Source organism: Salvelinus sp. IW2-2015, linkage group LG7 (assembly GCF_002910315.2).
Source record: "Salvelinus sp. IW2-2015 linkage group LG7, ASM291031v2, whole genome shotgun sequence".
NCBI lineage: Eukaryota > Metazoa > Chordata > Actinopteri > Salmoniformes > Salmonidae > Salvelinus > Salvelinus sp. IW2-2015.
In genome coordinates this window covers 14,115,960-14,131,383 of record NC_036847.1, presented here as the reverse complement: position 1 = coordinate 14,131,383, position 15,424 = coordinate 14,115,960, and the positions used below count along the sequence as shown (strand labels likewise).

At 43.6% G+C, this 15,424-nt stretch overlaps 1 protein-coding gene across 1 annotated transcript in view; it reads right to left on the bottom strand.

Moving 5' to 3' along the window:
* Positions 1-27: 27 nt before the first annotated feature.
* The window catches only part of LOC111966445 (inositol 1,4,5-trisphosphate-gated calcium channel ITPR3), a 45,786-nt gene continuing 30,389 nt past the window's right edge, over positions 28-15,424 (bottom strand). Inside the window, 24 exon segments of the mRNA XM_023991073.2 lie at positions 28-798; positions 1,079-1,240; positions 1,415-1,575; positions 1,655-1,820; positions 1,999-2,117; positions 2,318-2,419; positions 2,797-2,986; positions 3,191-3,355; positions 4,626-4,798; positions 4,932-5,051; positions 5,165-5,357; positions 5,667-5,777; positions 8,833-8,916; positions 9,040-9,141; positions 9,301-9,396; positions 9,804-9,914; positions 10,077-10,277; positions 10,470-10,660; positions 10,863-11,025; positions 12,650-12,825; positions 12,897-12,987; positions 14,352-14,460; positions 14,768-14,916; positions 15,127-15,308. Of these exon segments, the coding sequence (XP_023846841.1) occupies positions 673-798; positions 1,079-1,240; positions 1,415-1,575; positions 1,655-1,820; positions 1,999-2,117; positions 2,318-2,419; positions 2,797-2,986; positions 3,191-3,355; positions 4,626-4,798; positions 4,932-5,051; positions 5,165-5,357; positions 5,667-5,777; positions 8,833-8,916; positions 9,040-9,141; positions 9,301-9,396; positions 9,804-9,914; positions 10,077-10,277; positions 10,470-10,660; positions 10,863-11,025; positions 12,650-12,825; positions 12,897-12,987; positions 14,352-14,460; positions 14,768-14,916; positions 15,127-15,308 (3,443 nt within the window). The 3' untranslated portion in view covers positions 28-672.

Genomic DNA, 15,424 nt, shown 5'->3' with positions numbered 1-15,424 from the left:
CATGTGAAGAAATTAAAACACCAACAGTTAAAATCAAATATTTTACTGAGGCCTGTCAGAACAATTTCTCAATGCAAGCACTCACAGTGCAATGGAGACACTTCTCTAACCAGTCCAATGGCCCTGTGACAAGTTCCAAACCAAATCACATGCATGCTTCAAACATTGTGGTACTCATGTGCCTACTGTATTAATCAGTGTATATACATACATTCATATAAAGGATGGACATGTTGCTTCCTGCTTGGCAGGAATCAAGTTTCCATAATTTCCTCATCTGAGGTACGTCTGTCACAGCAACAGTGCAAATGCCATTAATAGATAGCTGTGAGGACAAACACCCATGGACCAAGAACATGGGGAAGATCTCAATTCCATAGTCGTCTCCTTCTCAAAACCCATTGGAAGAGGGACGGGACCTCTGGCTTTCTCATCCAAAGGGCTTTGAGAAGGAGATGAGGGGAGAGGACTTGAGATATTCCTCTATRGCTTCAGACTACTGGAAGTACTGAAGGGGCCCTTGAAGAAAAACATTGATTTACAAAGAACCCAACAGCAGTAACTCAGTCCACTCAGCATCAGTCACAACTAAGAACATCGCCACTATGTTTAACACATGATGGATGGATAGGCTCGGCGGACTCTTCCAGTCTATGGCGGTAAGACGGGACATCAGGGTTTGTTGAACATCTGGTGGTTTCCTCCAGCAGTACTGGGGGTTACACTAGCTGCACCAGCTCCTCCTGACTGGACATCCACGAAGCCCATCCTCTGCCTCCTCTTCCTCTGCTCTGTCATCTACACAGGAAACAGTGCAACAACACACTGTCAGCCAGGCCAGGGTCATCCTGCTGGAAACACTAGCCTATATTATGAGGACATCAGTTCACCTAATTGTACACCAGACGTAGTTTGTTTTTTCTCCCAAATAGGTCGTCGTCATCATCATTATACAGGTCATGTGACTTGCCCTGGATAAGATATCCTGTGAATACATGTATTGTCTTGTGTGCTGTGTTATCTGGGCAACCAGAACCAAATATTGTGTATGCACTGGCAAGCTCTGTTTGGCCTTGACCTGTTCTTTGAGCTCTGTTAGTTGTCCTGTGAGTTGGCTGACCACGTTCATAGTGGACGTCAGTCTGTCCTGCAGGTTCCTCATTTCATTCTGCTCCCCGTCTCCATCCGTCACCACCAGGGACATGGCCTGCATGCGGGGGAACCAGTCCAGGTTCTTACTCTGAGGAGACATGTAGAGTCAGTGGTAATGCTTCTCCTAGCAATAGATGACCCCAGAGACAAAGGTATCTAATGCTACTTACAACAACGAGACGTTGTAAAATGGTTTCAGTGAGAAATAGTCTAGAGGTGGGTGTGCCTCCAATGAAACTAGAATCAAAGCCGGTTACTTTACCTTTATCATGAGGGCCACATAACTCTCTGGACCTGTGTAGTCAGTTTTGTTCTTCTCGCGAACAAGCACGATGAAATACAGGTAGTTCCAGATGTTGTGCTCCAACTTTATGTGCTCCTCAAAAGACACCGTTTTATTGTCAAACTTGTCCCTCTCCAGACCTGCAGGGAGAGAGRTTCAGCTTGAATGTCCAGAATGCATAAAATGAGCCAATATAACAGTCAAATCTCCATTTCTTACCACAGATGAAGCAGGTGGTCTTGAGGACCTCCTCTTTCTTCTGTTTCTCACTACGCAAGTCAGCGAAGGTGTCGATGATGACACCAAAGATCAAGTTGAGTACGATGATGATGACAATGAAGTAGAAGAGGAGATCGTAGATGACGCGGGCTGGGAACAGTGGCTCCTGCAGGGTATGCAATGACGTTGTTAATGACACGTTTTCAAATGTTCGGTCATAATACAATGTACAGTAAATATTATGTTGGTTTGTGGAACATTTGTGCTCTTTGACATGTGATACTGATTGTGTATGAGATGGATAGTAAGTATAGCAAGAGTGCGTGTTGTGTCTTCTTTGTTACGTTTTTGGAGGGCTTTCGTAGCACGTCTCCCACCCCTCCACCGTTCCTCAGCCCGTGGTTCAGCACGGTGACAATGCACATGAGCAGAGTGTCACAGGCCCGCTCCGAATTGTTCTCCTCTGCAAAAACGTGAATTGTTTATCTATGTACCCCTCACACCAGACTCCAAGTACATGATATTTGACAATTCATCATCTGACACCCATCCAAACTAAATATTTTTCTTATTTAACCTTTATTTCCTATCCAAACCTGTCACATGATGAGGGTGACTTAAGAATCAAAGCAGCAATAGAGGATTTAATAAGTAGAGATTAACCATCAGGTTCAGCAGGGAATCCTGTCTCGGCAGTGCAGCTGACTCCATCTCCACTGCAGGAGTTCAGGATGTCCTTGGATGCCTCCTCATTGCCATGTCCTCCTGTAGAAGAGAACTCAATCACCACCCTATACCATACAGCGCAACCCTATACCATACAGCGCAACCCTATACCATACAGCGCAACCCTATACCATACACCAGGGCTCTCTCTGTTCCTGGAGAGCTAATGTCCTGTAGGTTTTAGCTCCAACCCTAATCTAGCACACCTGATTCTAATAATTATCTGGTTCATAAGCTGAATCAGGTTAGTTACACCTGGGGTTGAGCTGAAAACCTACAGGAGGGTATCTCTCCAGGAACAGGGTTGGAGAGCCCTGCCATACACCGACCATACAGGTTTGATTGACCATGTCTTATTGTACCTTCCATACGCTGACTACTAGTAGAGGCTATTTGAGTCTCTGATGGTCCAGTACCTGAGTCGATCTGAGGCAGAGGGTCCACCTCCATGATGAAGTCGTTCTTGAGGCAGAGGAAGCCCACAATGGAGAACAGGTAGACCAGGATGAGGGCTAGCAGGGCAGTGAGCAGGATGGAGCGCCCATTCCGGGTCACACTCTTTATCACGTTGAACAGGGTCTCCTCTCGGTAGATCAGATCAAACAGCTGCACACAGAACAAAGGTACCATGCTTTTAGAGTAGACATACAGTAGGGAAATCCTGCCAGAGTTATCTACTGTATGTACGGGTCTGTGTACGTGTATTTAGATGTGTGTGCATGCCAAGGAATTTATTGCCAGGTGATTGGTACTTAATGCCAGTAATATTATTAACAACATATATATTTGTGAGTCATGAGGGTTACCCACCAGGAAGCTGTAGAAGAGRTCGTGGACACAGAGCCCCAGGGTGCTGGTCAGAACGTAGGCCAGGTGATACAGGAACTCCACGTCCATCACCATCGCACGGTAGCCCATGATAAATGTCCCATTGTTGCCCACAAAGCTCACCACAAACACTATCTTATTTATCAGCTGTGGAGTGGAACAGATGAACAGTCACGGGATCACCATACTTTCATAGATGATATTCAGGGTTGGGTATGTTACTTTCTAAATGTAATCCGTTATTGTAATCAGTAATGTAACATTTGGATTACCCAAAATCAGTAACGTAATCTGATTACATTCTGTTACTTTTTGATTACTTTCCCCTTAAGAGGCATTAGAAAAAGACAAAAATGTATGTTACCAATGAAACAACATCTATTGCAGGATAAATCAATGTTAAAGTTTACATAGCTGGCAATATATGGATGTTACATTTTACGTTGTTGGGTTGGTTATGTAGGCTTCTAACCCATCGCTTTCTACTACTACTACATAATAATAATAATACGATTAAATTACATCTTTACATCAATATATATAATTTATATGTCCAAAAATTGATGTAGCAACTACAGATTACCCCTATAAATCTATCAAAAATGTGCAAGTTTGAACATGTGTCCATTAGGTCTATGGATTGATTTTTTTTATCAGCATGATTTAGATTGAGCAATAAAAGCCCCACTTTTATTCCATAGGCTGGGATCCGCACTATGCAGCTGTTGCAAGAGCGCATTTTTCACTGGCTGTCCACTAGTTTCAAAAACAATGATTGATAGGCAGCTTAAACTTCTTCAAATCAACCATTATTGGGTTCAAATACACATTTAGATTTCTGAACAGCCATCCACAACAACCACAATCCGCAAGGCACAAATAGCTAAATGAGAGAGCAGCAGTGTGATTCACATCAATGAGCTATGTAGATATCAATAATAAGGTTATTCAACGTTTATTCAAGTTGGATAGTCTTTGGATGCCGACAGCAGTTGCACCATTGGAAGACATAGCTTGAACTGTAGCCTACAAAAGCCTATTCCTGCTCTATTCCAGCGATCCATCAAACACGTTTGGTGTGTCATCATAGTGTTCTCTGACTCGCTCAGGTGGAACAAACTTAAACTTGCGCCTTTTTTTCAATGCTGATTTGAATGTCATTCAGAAAACAGAAAAGGGTCAAAGATTTTTTTCCGCAAACATCCTTTCTGAATTTAAAAGTAATCCTCAAAGTAATTATCTGTAATCTGATTACAATATTTTTGCTGGTAACGGATTACAGTTGTCCGTTTTTTTGTAATCCCTTATACRGTTACTCCCCAACCCTGATGATATTCATCTTATCATCAAGGTGTGGTAAAGGGTTGTGATGCATGACTCAAGTGGAAGTTAGAATTCACTCATAAGTGAAGCTTACATTGAGGGTGCCCAGTAGGATGAGAGTGGGGCCGATGCCGAAGCAGTATATGGAGCGCAGTATGAGGGCCACAGTGAAGGGCCTGAGGCCGTATCGTTTTGAAAACATGCCCATGACAGACAGACCCAGGAAACCCCAGAACAGCATTGACAGCATCGAGTCATCTATCGCACCTGGAGGACAGCAATCACATTGGGATCATCAATATATAAAACATTTATATGTCTCAGTTTCTCATAATTATGGTCTTCAATAAGTACACAGGATAATGACTACGGGCACACACGCACACACACACACACACACCTTGGCCTGAGTCGTAGGGGTAGAAGAAAGCGATGATGAGGTTGATGAAGACGGCCAGGTTAAAGGAGATGCTGCCCCAGGTGCTCATCCTGCGAGAGAACCAAAACAGCACCGGCATACCTGAAACACAAACAACACTCTTCAGTCTTCTTCTATCATCAAACAGCATGATATAGAGAGGAAACGTTGAGGCCAGTAGAAAATATCTACTGGATCAGCTGAGCCTGGCTTACTGCGGAGCTTCTTCTGCCACTCCATCTCGTTGTGGAGGAAGGAGGCCTGCTGGAAAAAGTGTGTGACCTTGCTGCCCTGCTCGTCCTGCTCGGTGGTGTTGAACACACGGAACTTGGACTCCTCCYTCAGGAACTCACAGATGGGATGAATGGGAAACACGATCTGCTCCATGCTGCGGTCCTCACGCACAATCTGACCGGACGAGAAGGGACAAGTTAGGACAGGGGTCTTTTGGTCCTCTGTAGCTCAGTTAGTAGAGCATGGTGCTTGCAATGCCAGGATAATGAGTTTGATTCCCATGACCAGCTGTACATAAAATGTATGCATGCATGACTGAGTCGCTTTGGATAAAAGCATCTGCTAAATGACATTCATTATTTTTTATTGTTGTTATATTATTATCATTCAATACATTTTGCAATGGGCACTTCAGTTGAACTATTTACAATTAGAAAGATCGACTACTGTAGTACGGGTGAGTTGAGGGAGAAGGGTAGAGACCTCTATCTGTGAAGTGTGCTGGTCATAGAACTCCAGTGGGTCCTGCTCCTCACTCTCTACCGGCACGGTAGATTTCAACATTTGAGAGAGCGGCCGATTGTTCAGGTTCAACTGCAGGAAGTCAACAGGATAAACATTAACAACAACAATAATACTAAAGAGCATTATCAGTGGATCTGAGCAACCTAGCTTTTCCCATTCAGCTTGTTTCAATTCAACCTCCACAAATGATAAACTTAAGCAATAAAACATGAGAACCCGGGGATTATCGTGTGATAACTCTGTTTGCTTCGGGCCAGTAGCAGTTTTTAGGAGGGAGTTATTACACAATAATCCCTGGTTTCTAGGGCCTTATTGCTTTTATAAAATGGTTACCAAAATATTTATAAAAATATGAAAGACATTTTTTCATTAAAAACATTATTTTAATGAGTAAATTTGTTTTTGCATTCTAAAATTGCTACCCAAGCAGGTTGGTTAGTTATTTTGTCATGTTTTGACCCAGTCGTTAAAACTATGAATTCTATTCATTCGACATTGCTATGCTAAACAAATCATTGGTATGTAGCTAGCTAGCGGAGATTAAATGATAATGATTTATTAACTATCCAACATAGGCAACAACTAATTATGGTTGGCGAGTCCAAAGTTAGTTGGTGATGTTAATAGTGACGTTTCTGTTGATGGCCCACGAGTGAAAGGACTGTCCATGGTCCTGGCGCTGGTTGGTGACAGCCAGTGTTTGTTTGAGGTCTGTGAGAGCCGGAATTCTTACTGGTTGGTAGGTGATCAAATACTTATGTCATGCAATAAAATGCAAATTATTTACTTAAAAATCATACAATGTGATTTTCTGGATTTTTGTCTTACATTCCGTCTCTCACAGTTTAAGTGTACCTATGATAAAAATTACAGACCTCTACATGCTTTGTAAGTAGGAAAACCTGCAAAATCGGCAGTGTATCAAATACTTGTTCTCCCCACTGTATGTGTGTCCAAAATACACAAATATTTCCTGAGCTTTCTTACATCTCCTAGATATAGGACAGACACTCCTAGATATAGGACAAACCTTATTCCTTATGATATTATTGACTGTCTGTTTTTCCATTTATGAATGTGTTATTCAAATGTGTTTTATAGTACTATAGTACCCAAATGCAATATTTTATCCCCAAAAAATGTTGTACATCTTTTTTTAAACCTACAGGAGGTCCTAAAATTCTAAATCAAACACTAAATGATCCATGGTATGACCATCTTAAAACAATTCCATATGTTAGCTTAGTAGAACCCCCACCCCAAGGCTTAGACTTTTAGAGGTTTATACATATCCAATAGGCCTACATAGGCTGGTTAATGAATTAAATGGAATTTGATACATTGTTGCACAGGTCATAGAGCCAGACATGTAGGTTTTTACAACGCCCAACTGTTGCAAACCAAACAGTAGCATGGAAAAGTAAATGTGTAGATGTTTTTTTCCCCGAGGGAGATGAAGTTTATGAATTTCCTGCTTGGGCTGCAGGACAGTGGATTTACGACATTAACACATCATGGTATTTTACAGGGTTGTACCACAATAACCCGCATATCAAACAATCAACATCCAGGATCCAAACAACCAGTTTTATAATACCTTTTAGTCTCGCTTTATGTTGAACCATTTTCAGGCATGCAAACAAAGCACAGATACGAAAATATCCCCATGTAACGCTAAAATCCATTGTTAAACAAAGTTTGCAGTGAGTCACTGCTGCCATGAATGCGAGCAGCTGCAGCACAGAAGTACAGAGTGAGGCAACTTCCTCTTCTAATGAGAAGACCAGATATGCTGAAGCTTGCCTTGAACAAATATCCTGACTTCAAATAAACACATATTAGAAAGGCTGCAAAGAATTCTGCCCAGAAGGGAATGAAAATACACTGCTCAAAAAAATAAAGGGAACACTTAAACAACACAATATAACTCCAAGTCAATCACACTTCTATGAAATCAAACTGTCCACTTAGGAAGCAACACTGATTGACAATACATTTCACATGCTGTTTGTGCAAATGGAATAGACAAAAGGTGGAATTATAGGCAATTAGCAAGACACCCCAAAAAAGGAGTGATTCTGCAGGTGGTGACCACGAACCACTTCTCAGTTCCTATGATGTTTTGGTCACTTTTGAATGCTGGCGGTGCTCTCACTCTAGTGGTAGCATGAGACGGAGTCTACAACCCCCACAAGTGCTCAGGTAGTGCAGTTCATCCAGGATGGCACATCAATGCGAGCTGTGGCAAAAAGGTTTGCTGTGTCTGTCAGCGTAGTGTCCAGAGCATAGAGGCGCTACCAGGAGACAGGCCAGTACATGAGGAGACGTGGAGGAGGCCGTAGGAGGGCAACAACCCAGCAGCAGGACCGCTACTCCGCCTTTGTGCAAGGAGGTGCACTGCCAGAGCCCTGCAAAATGACCTCCAGCAGGCACAAAATGACCCAGCAGGCCACAAATGTCTCCTGGTAGCGCCTCCATGCTCTGGACACTACGCTGACAGACACAGCAAACCTTTTTGCCACAGCTCGCATTGATGTGCCATCCTGGATGAACTGCACTACCTGAGCCACTTGTGTGGGTTGTAGACTCTGTCTCATCTACCACTAGAGTGAAAGCACCGCCAGCATTCAAAAGTGACCAAAACATCAGCCAGGAAGCATAGGAACTGAGAAGTGGTCTGTGGTCACCACCTGCAGAATTCATTCTCACTTTTTCTGGGGTGGTGTTCTTGCTAATTGCCTATAATTTTCACCTTTTGTCATATTCATTTGCACAACAGCATGTGAAATTTATTGTCAATCAGTGTTGCTTCCTAAGTGGACAGTTTGATTCACAGAAGTGTGATTGACTTGAGTTACATTGTGTTGGTTTAAAGTGTTCCCTTTATTTTTTTGAGCAGTGTACAAAAGTGATCAAATGAATGCAACAGCTGACAGAGAGAAAGGGACATTTAACCCAACCTCTCTGAATCAGAGAGAGTTACTGTTCATTTTTTAAATTGTTTATTTCACTTTTGTTTATTATCTATTTCACTTGCTTTGGCAATGTAAACATGTGTTTCCCATGCCAATAAATCCCCTTCAATTGAAATTGAATTGAAATTGAGAGAGAGAAAGACACTCACCATAGAGGATATGCCCTCCTCTCCCTCCTTGGTCCTCTTTGCAGGTTTCAGCAGATTGAGCAGGATCTTATTGTGCCTCGCCAGCTGACCAAAACATGGCCCACAATCATAAGCATAACATGTGAAAGCATTATTCTCTAACATGACCTTATTACGTTATTATAGGAGTGCATATATATACTCTATTATTCTGAATGGGAGCGTTACCTGAAGTGCCAGGATGTAGATGTTGTGGCCGACCTCTTGAGGTGACACCTCTCCACCTTCACACTCACTCTCCTGCTGGTAGGCTTTCTTTATCACCTTCACCTGGGGACAGAGTGATACTAATGTTGACTGGTGTATTCTGTAGTGTGCTGCACCTTGATATGTGTATACAATTGCCGTTTTAGAGGCTAGTTAGTATAAAAAAGAATGAGGAGAAAAGAGAGAGAGAGAGAAGAAATAGAAATGAGTATTTGCTCTGACCAGTTCCCGAGGTCGAAGGTTGAACAGTATCCTCTCTGCATTCTCGTTGTCATGGCGACTTTCCATCAGAGCCAGTAGCAGCTTGGAGGCATTGTCCTGGAAACAGGAGACACAACACCGTCACCGACTATATCATTTCAGAGGGACGACACAGACGAGTGAGTGAGGACACAGACGAGTGAGTGAGGACACAGACGAGTGAGTGAGGACACAGACGAGTGAGTGAGGACACAGACGAGTGAGTGAGGACACAGACGAGTGAGTGAGGACACAGACGAGTGAGTGAGGACACAGACGAGTGAGTGAGGACACAGACGAGTGAGTGAGGACACAGACGAGTGAGTGAGGACACAGACGAGTGAGTGAGGACACAGACGAGTGAGTGAGGACACAGACGAGTGAGTGAGGACACAGACGAGTGAGTGAGGACACAGACGAGTGAGTGAGGACACAGACGAGTGAGTGAGGACACAAAAATCTGTAAAAGAGAACAGTAAGTGAACCTTGAGCTGCAGCACCATCTCCATGCGGTAACGACACAGAGGACTGATGTCATTCAGTATGAGGGCTGTGATGATGTCGATGCCATTCGACTCATGGGTCACTATACAAGTCTACAAAAACACACCTAGAAAGTTATTATCATTTTGACAAAACAACCCTGTGTTATTTGTCTGAAACCTAACGGAACTTTGAATAAACCTCATTCCTGACGGTATTATCAAAGTTTCTGTTTAAAGTAATAATTTCCGTAGCACTCTGTGTGGCTATCTGACCTGGTTCTCCTGGCAGGGGCCCTGGCAGTACTCTGTGAGCGTCTCCAGGGTCTGAGTGATGAGGCTCACGTTGCTCTCGTTGATGTAGAGGCCCAGCAGGCCCAGGCCTCCCGTGGTGCTGCCACACATGATGTCCAGGAACTGCAGCGTCTCACATACCAGGTTGTAGTTGGTCTTGTTGTTCTGGCAGCGAAGGAAGTTCTGGGAGAAGGATGGTCGGACAACAGTATTGTAGGGTCAATAGGTCAAACAGACCAGAACAGTTTTATCACCCCTATCTACTAGCTACCTCACAGGGGAGTTTCTATATAATGACGTCAGTCTGTTTAGACCTCAGCAGAGAGCAGTATTAGCAGTATCAGCTGTATAAGTGGTGCTTGTTCTTCCTCTCACCTGCAGATCCTGGTTGTGGTTCTCACAGAGCAGCTGGAGGAAGCGCAGAATGGGTTTCATAATGATGATTGCAGGGCCCATCTCGGTCTCCACTTCCTTCTGCTCAGGCTCCGAAGCCAGGGCAGTGACCTGGGCGATGGAGGGGGCCAAGAGAGGCAGAGTAGTCGCAGGTAGAACCAACCCACCAGAGCCTGTCAGGAACAAATACCAGGGAGGGCACCATGAATAGAGTGAAGTGACAGTTCAAACACACCAACAATATCCGTACCATAGACTTATGTAGTCATTGACACAGAATCATTGTTTTTCATAAATTACCATCATTATCTTTTACAATCACTACAATCTAAACCTGCATTTGACTATCTAAGATCAGAGTAGTGTTCCGCTCACTGGTCTCCAGGTCTTTGTTGTCATTGGCTTTGTTACTCATCTCCCCCACGCTGACTGATACGTTGGCCTTGATGTCCATCTGGGCGTTCTTCATCCGGTCGTGGAGGACCTTGAAGAACTTCTCAGACTTGTTGTCCCCCATCATCAGCTTYTAGAAGGAGTTCTGAAGGAAATCCACAGAAAGGAAGAGGATCAGTGCATTATTATAAGGACAGAATTGACGCGGAAACACAAAAAAAAGGCTCTGATGACACCTCCCGTACTGGATCAGCCCACATCTTCATCACTGGTTCTGCCACTTGGGTGGGGGACAAACGACTAGTTGGATAGGATATCTTGCATCCAATCACCACCCCCAGCAGAGGCAGAAGGCGAGCCATCAATCAACCAGGAGGAAGTCAGACCAACAGTAGAGATTGTTTGGGTTAAATTGATGGAAGGTTTAAACTTAGAGAACGCATAGGCATAGTCGCTGATAATTTATTCACAGAGACAGCTTGCCGCATTRGCTGACAAGAATAGAAATGTAAACCGAGTGTTGAGGCTGACTTGGTCCCCCAGAGTCTATAAGAAGCATGCTTTCCAAAAAAAGGTGTGATAGTGCGACTTGACTTATCACTGAACTCGTGATACTTCAAACTATCATCAACCTAAAAGGTAATATCTGGCTTTCATAATCTAGAACAATTGTATCTTTTGACTTCAGATTTATGAATGAGACATACGGAGTCGACTACCCCATACACCCCTCGCGCTGAATATATCCACCAAATTGGAGTGGATGAAGGGCGTAGTTGGTGTTATGAAGGGTGTTGCTCTCGAACCGTCTCTTCACTAATTAGTAAATCATAGTGCGACTTCTAGTAGGAGAAACAGATACATGTCTGAATTTCATACTCTAGAACAATTGTACCTTTTGACCGCTGGTTTTTAGGCGAGACCTACTGAGTCAAGCACACCGTACACTCTCAGTGGTGTTACACAGGGTCTTGATCTACGATAGCAGTCTCGTTACTAATCAGAAGAAATATACAAAAAAATAAAAAGGTCATGGTACAACTTCTAGCAGGAGGAACAGATACTGAAGTGATTGGCTAAACCGGTAGAGCAATTGTMAGTTGAAGAACATACTCTCTGGGAACCAACCAGGTCGACCTACGCTATGTTTTGATGATTATTGATGGTTCATTGGAAAAGACGTATAGAAACTGTAATGACGTGTATAACAGTGTGCTTTGCAAACATTGAATAAAAAGTAGAAGCTCAGTCTAAAGCCCTGTGGGAGAAAACGCCTCTGACACTCCCACATATAGGGWAATAAGCCTGGTTTCTACACAAAAGACRATATAATGGTTTGGACAGAATACTAATTTTACTGTAACAAGTATCCTCTATATTAATATTCAAGTAGTATTAGTCGACGGACATAGGCTATAAATCGTAACTAAGCCATAGCTTGCGTGAGTCTAGATATAGGAGCATACAAAGGGAAAGTGAAGGTAAAATGAGAAGGTTCTCTAAGTCTGATTAATATTATCCAAGATCCCGACAAAARGCCTAACGGCACCACAATAAGGCTAATCTCCGAATAAAGGGCAGGATACCTAACCAGGTCAGTCCGGCGGACCTGTGAGTCACCTGTTAGCCGGGTGACATAAGAACTTGAGTGAGACGAATTGTGTCACTCTCGACGGGGGTACCTCAATGGTCTTATAGCAAAATCCCCTATTGCGACAGAATCACCATGCACCTGCTCCGTACAGCAGGCTATATGTGTTACATCTAACCTGGATCTCTGTGTTGCCCCCCTCCAGCAGACATATGGCCAGCTGGATGCTCTCCTGGAAGATCTTGTCGTTCTTGGTGCTCATGACGAGGTCAGTAAAGAGCTTTGTGCCACCCTCCCTGTCCAGGCGACACTGGACTGCAACTACAGCCGCCCAGTCTCTCTCCTGCTCAGCACCTACACATTAACACACGGTAAATATATACACAATCAGCAACGATCATGTTATAAGCCTAATATAAACAAACCTGTTGCTCCAAGTTCAACCAGATCTCCCTTGCTGTTCTTCTTGTTGGTGAAGAGGTAGTTCTGTAGCAGCACCTTCCTCAGTGCAATGCCCTGATTGGAGAGGCATTCAGTCACACAGAGACATGGTTAGCATACGCACACTGGATAGTTTCTTACCCAAATAGTACCTCAATAAGCACCTTCATAAAACCTCTATTAAAGTTCCAATGCAGCCTTTTGATCTCAATATCAAATCATTTCTGGGTAACAATTAAGTGCCTTACAGTGATTGTTCCATTTTTACCATTTCAATTGAAAACAAATAGCTTCTTAGCAAAGAGCAATTTTTCAAGCAATCATTTTCATAGAATTGTCTGGGAGTGGTCTGAGTGGGAAGGGGGAAACTGAAACCTAGCTGTTATTGGTAGAGATGTTTGGAACTCTCTTTCTTATTGGTCTATTGATGTCACCACGCAGGACAAAACTCCATATCACCAAAACAGGCAGACATTTCAGGCGGTCTTTTCAAAAAGCTCTTATACTAAAAGAGCATCATCATAATTTTCACAATGTCACAGTATTATTCCAACTAGGTGTGGAAATATATATACTGAACACAAATATAAACGCAACATGTAGTGCTGGGCCGATGTTTCATGAGCTGAAATAAAAGATCGCAGAATTTTTCTGTACACCKKAAAAAAAATTGTGCACAAATTTGCTTACATTCCTGTTCGTGAACATTTCTCCTTTGCCAAGATAATCCATCCACCTGACAGGTGGGGCATATCAAGAGGCTGATTAGACAGTGTGCTCATTACATAGGTGAACCTTGTACTGGGGACAAAAGGCCACTCTATAACGTGCAGTTTTGTCACACAATACAATGCCACAAATGTCTCAAGTTTTAAGTGCACATGCAATTGGCATGCTGACTGCAGAAATGTCCACTAGATCTTTTGCCAGAGAATTATTGTTCATTTCTCTACCATAAGCCACCTCCAACGTCATTTTAAGGAATTTGTCAGTACATCCAACCGGCCTCACAACCGCAGACCACGTGTAACCAAGCCAGCCCAGGACCTCCACATCCGGCTTCTTTACCTGTGGGATCGTCTGAGACCAGCCACAAGGACAGCTGATGAAACTGAGGAGTATTTATGTCTGTAATAAAGCCCCTTTGTGGGGAAAAACTCACTGTGATTGGCTGGGCATGGCTCCCAAGTGGGAGGGCCTCGGTGCACCCCTGCCCAGTCATGTGAAATCCATAGATTAGGACCTAATTCATTTATTTAAATTGACTGATTTCCTTATATGAACTGTAACTCAGTAAAATCATTGAAATTGTTGCGCTCATATTTTTGTTCAGTATATTAAAGAAATTAAAGTTTTTGACTGCACTGGGCCTTTAAATACACTCAGATATTCTATTGGTTGATCTCCAAGACCTACACTGACTGGTCATAAGTCTTTACCTTCTCGTCAAAGTCCAGTGTGCGTATGAGCATCTCCTGTAGGGTCCTCAGAACCTTGATACAGAGCTTCTCCTCTGAGCTCATCAGGGCTTTAGTGTGCTGAATCAGTCTGGGTTCACAAAGACAGTGTTAGACCTCATCCATACCATGCCAAAAATGCTCTTTATTGCACTTTGCAGTGAGTTTGCATGAGTAAATATTTGTATGTGTAAATCCCAGTGACTGTGTTGGTAAATAAACACTATCATCCCCACACACACACAGCCCCCACACCATAGTGACATATCATTGAGTTCAAAATGGCACCCGATTCCCTATATAGTGCACTACTTTTGACCAGGGCCTCCTTTAGGACTTTGGTCCAAAGTAGTGCACTACGTAGAGAACAGGGTGCCATTTCAGATGCAGACCCTTACTTGGAGATGAAGCCTCCTGATTCGCAGCGTTGCCGTGCGTCCGTCCCCTCCAGGAAGAGGAGTTCAGGCTGATGCAGGACGTCCACCAGAACAGACAGCTCTGCGTTCACCAGTGGCTTCAGACGCTCCTCCAGGGTGTTGATGATGTCCTGAACATCACAGCATAGATAGAGGGACAGGGAATAATACCCACTGTGTCAAACACCAAACCCTCAAGAACAGGGAACAAACCAGAAAGAGACAGAGGCCAAGGAATGATGTGTAATTCGGTTGTGGCTATGTATGGCTGAATAAAGTGATGGATAGAGGATAGGGGAGAAGGCAGCAGGGTAATTAATGGGTAGTTTTAAGGGTCGAACCTGCAGCTTCTCGATTATGTTCTTGTAGTCCCAGGGGTTGTTGGGGGCGGAGGGGCGGCTGGAGCGGGTGGAGCTCTTGTAGTTGGGGTTGGAGCGGGACAGAGAGTTGGGAGCACTGCTGCTCAGCATGGTGGTGATCTGAGACTCCAGGTCCAGAGGCAGGGAAATTGAGCGGTTCTTCGCTGCAAACACACAAGATTGGGGAAAGTCATCATTGAGTTCAAAAGGTACGCCCACTCAAACCATGTCGAAAAATCTAAAGTCCTATTCACAAAGGAACGCAACCCTAGTTTGACCC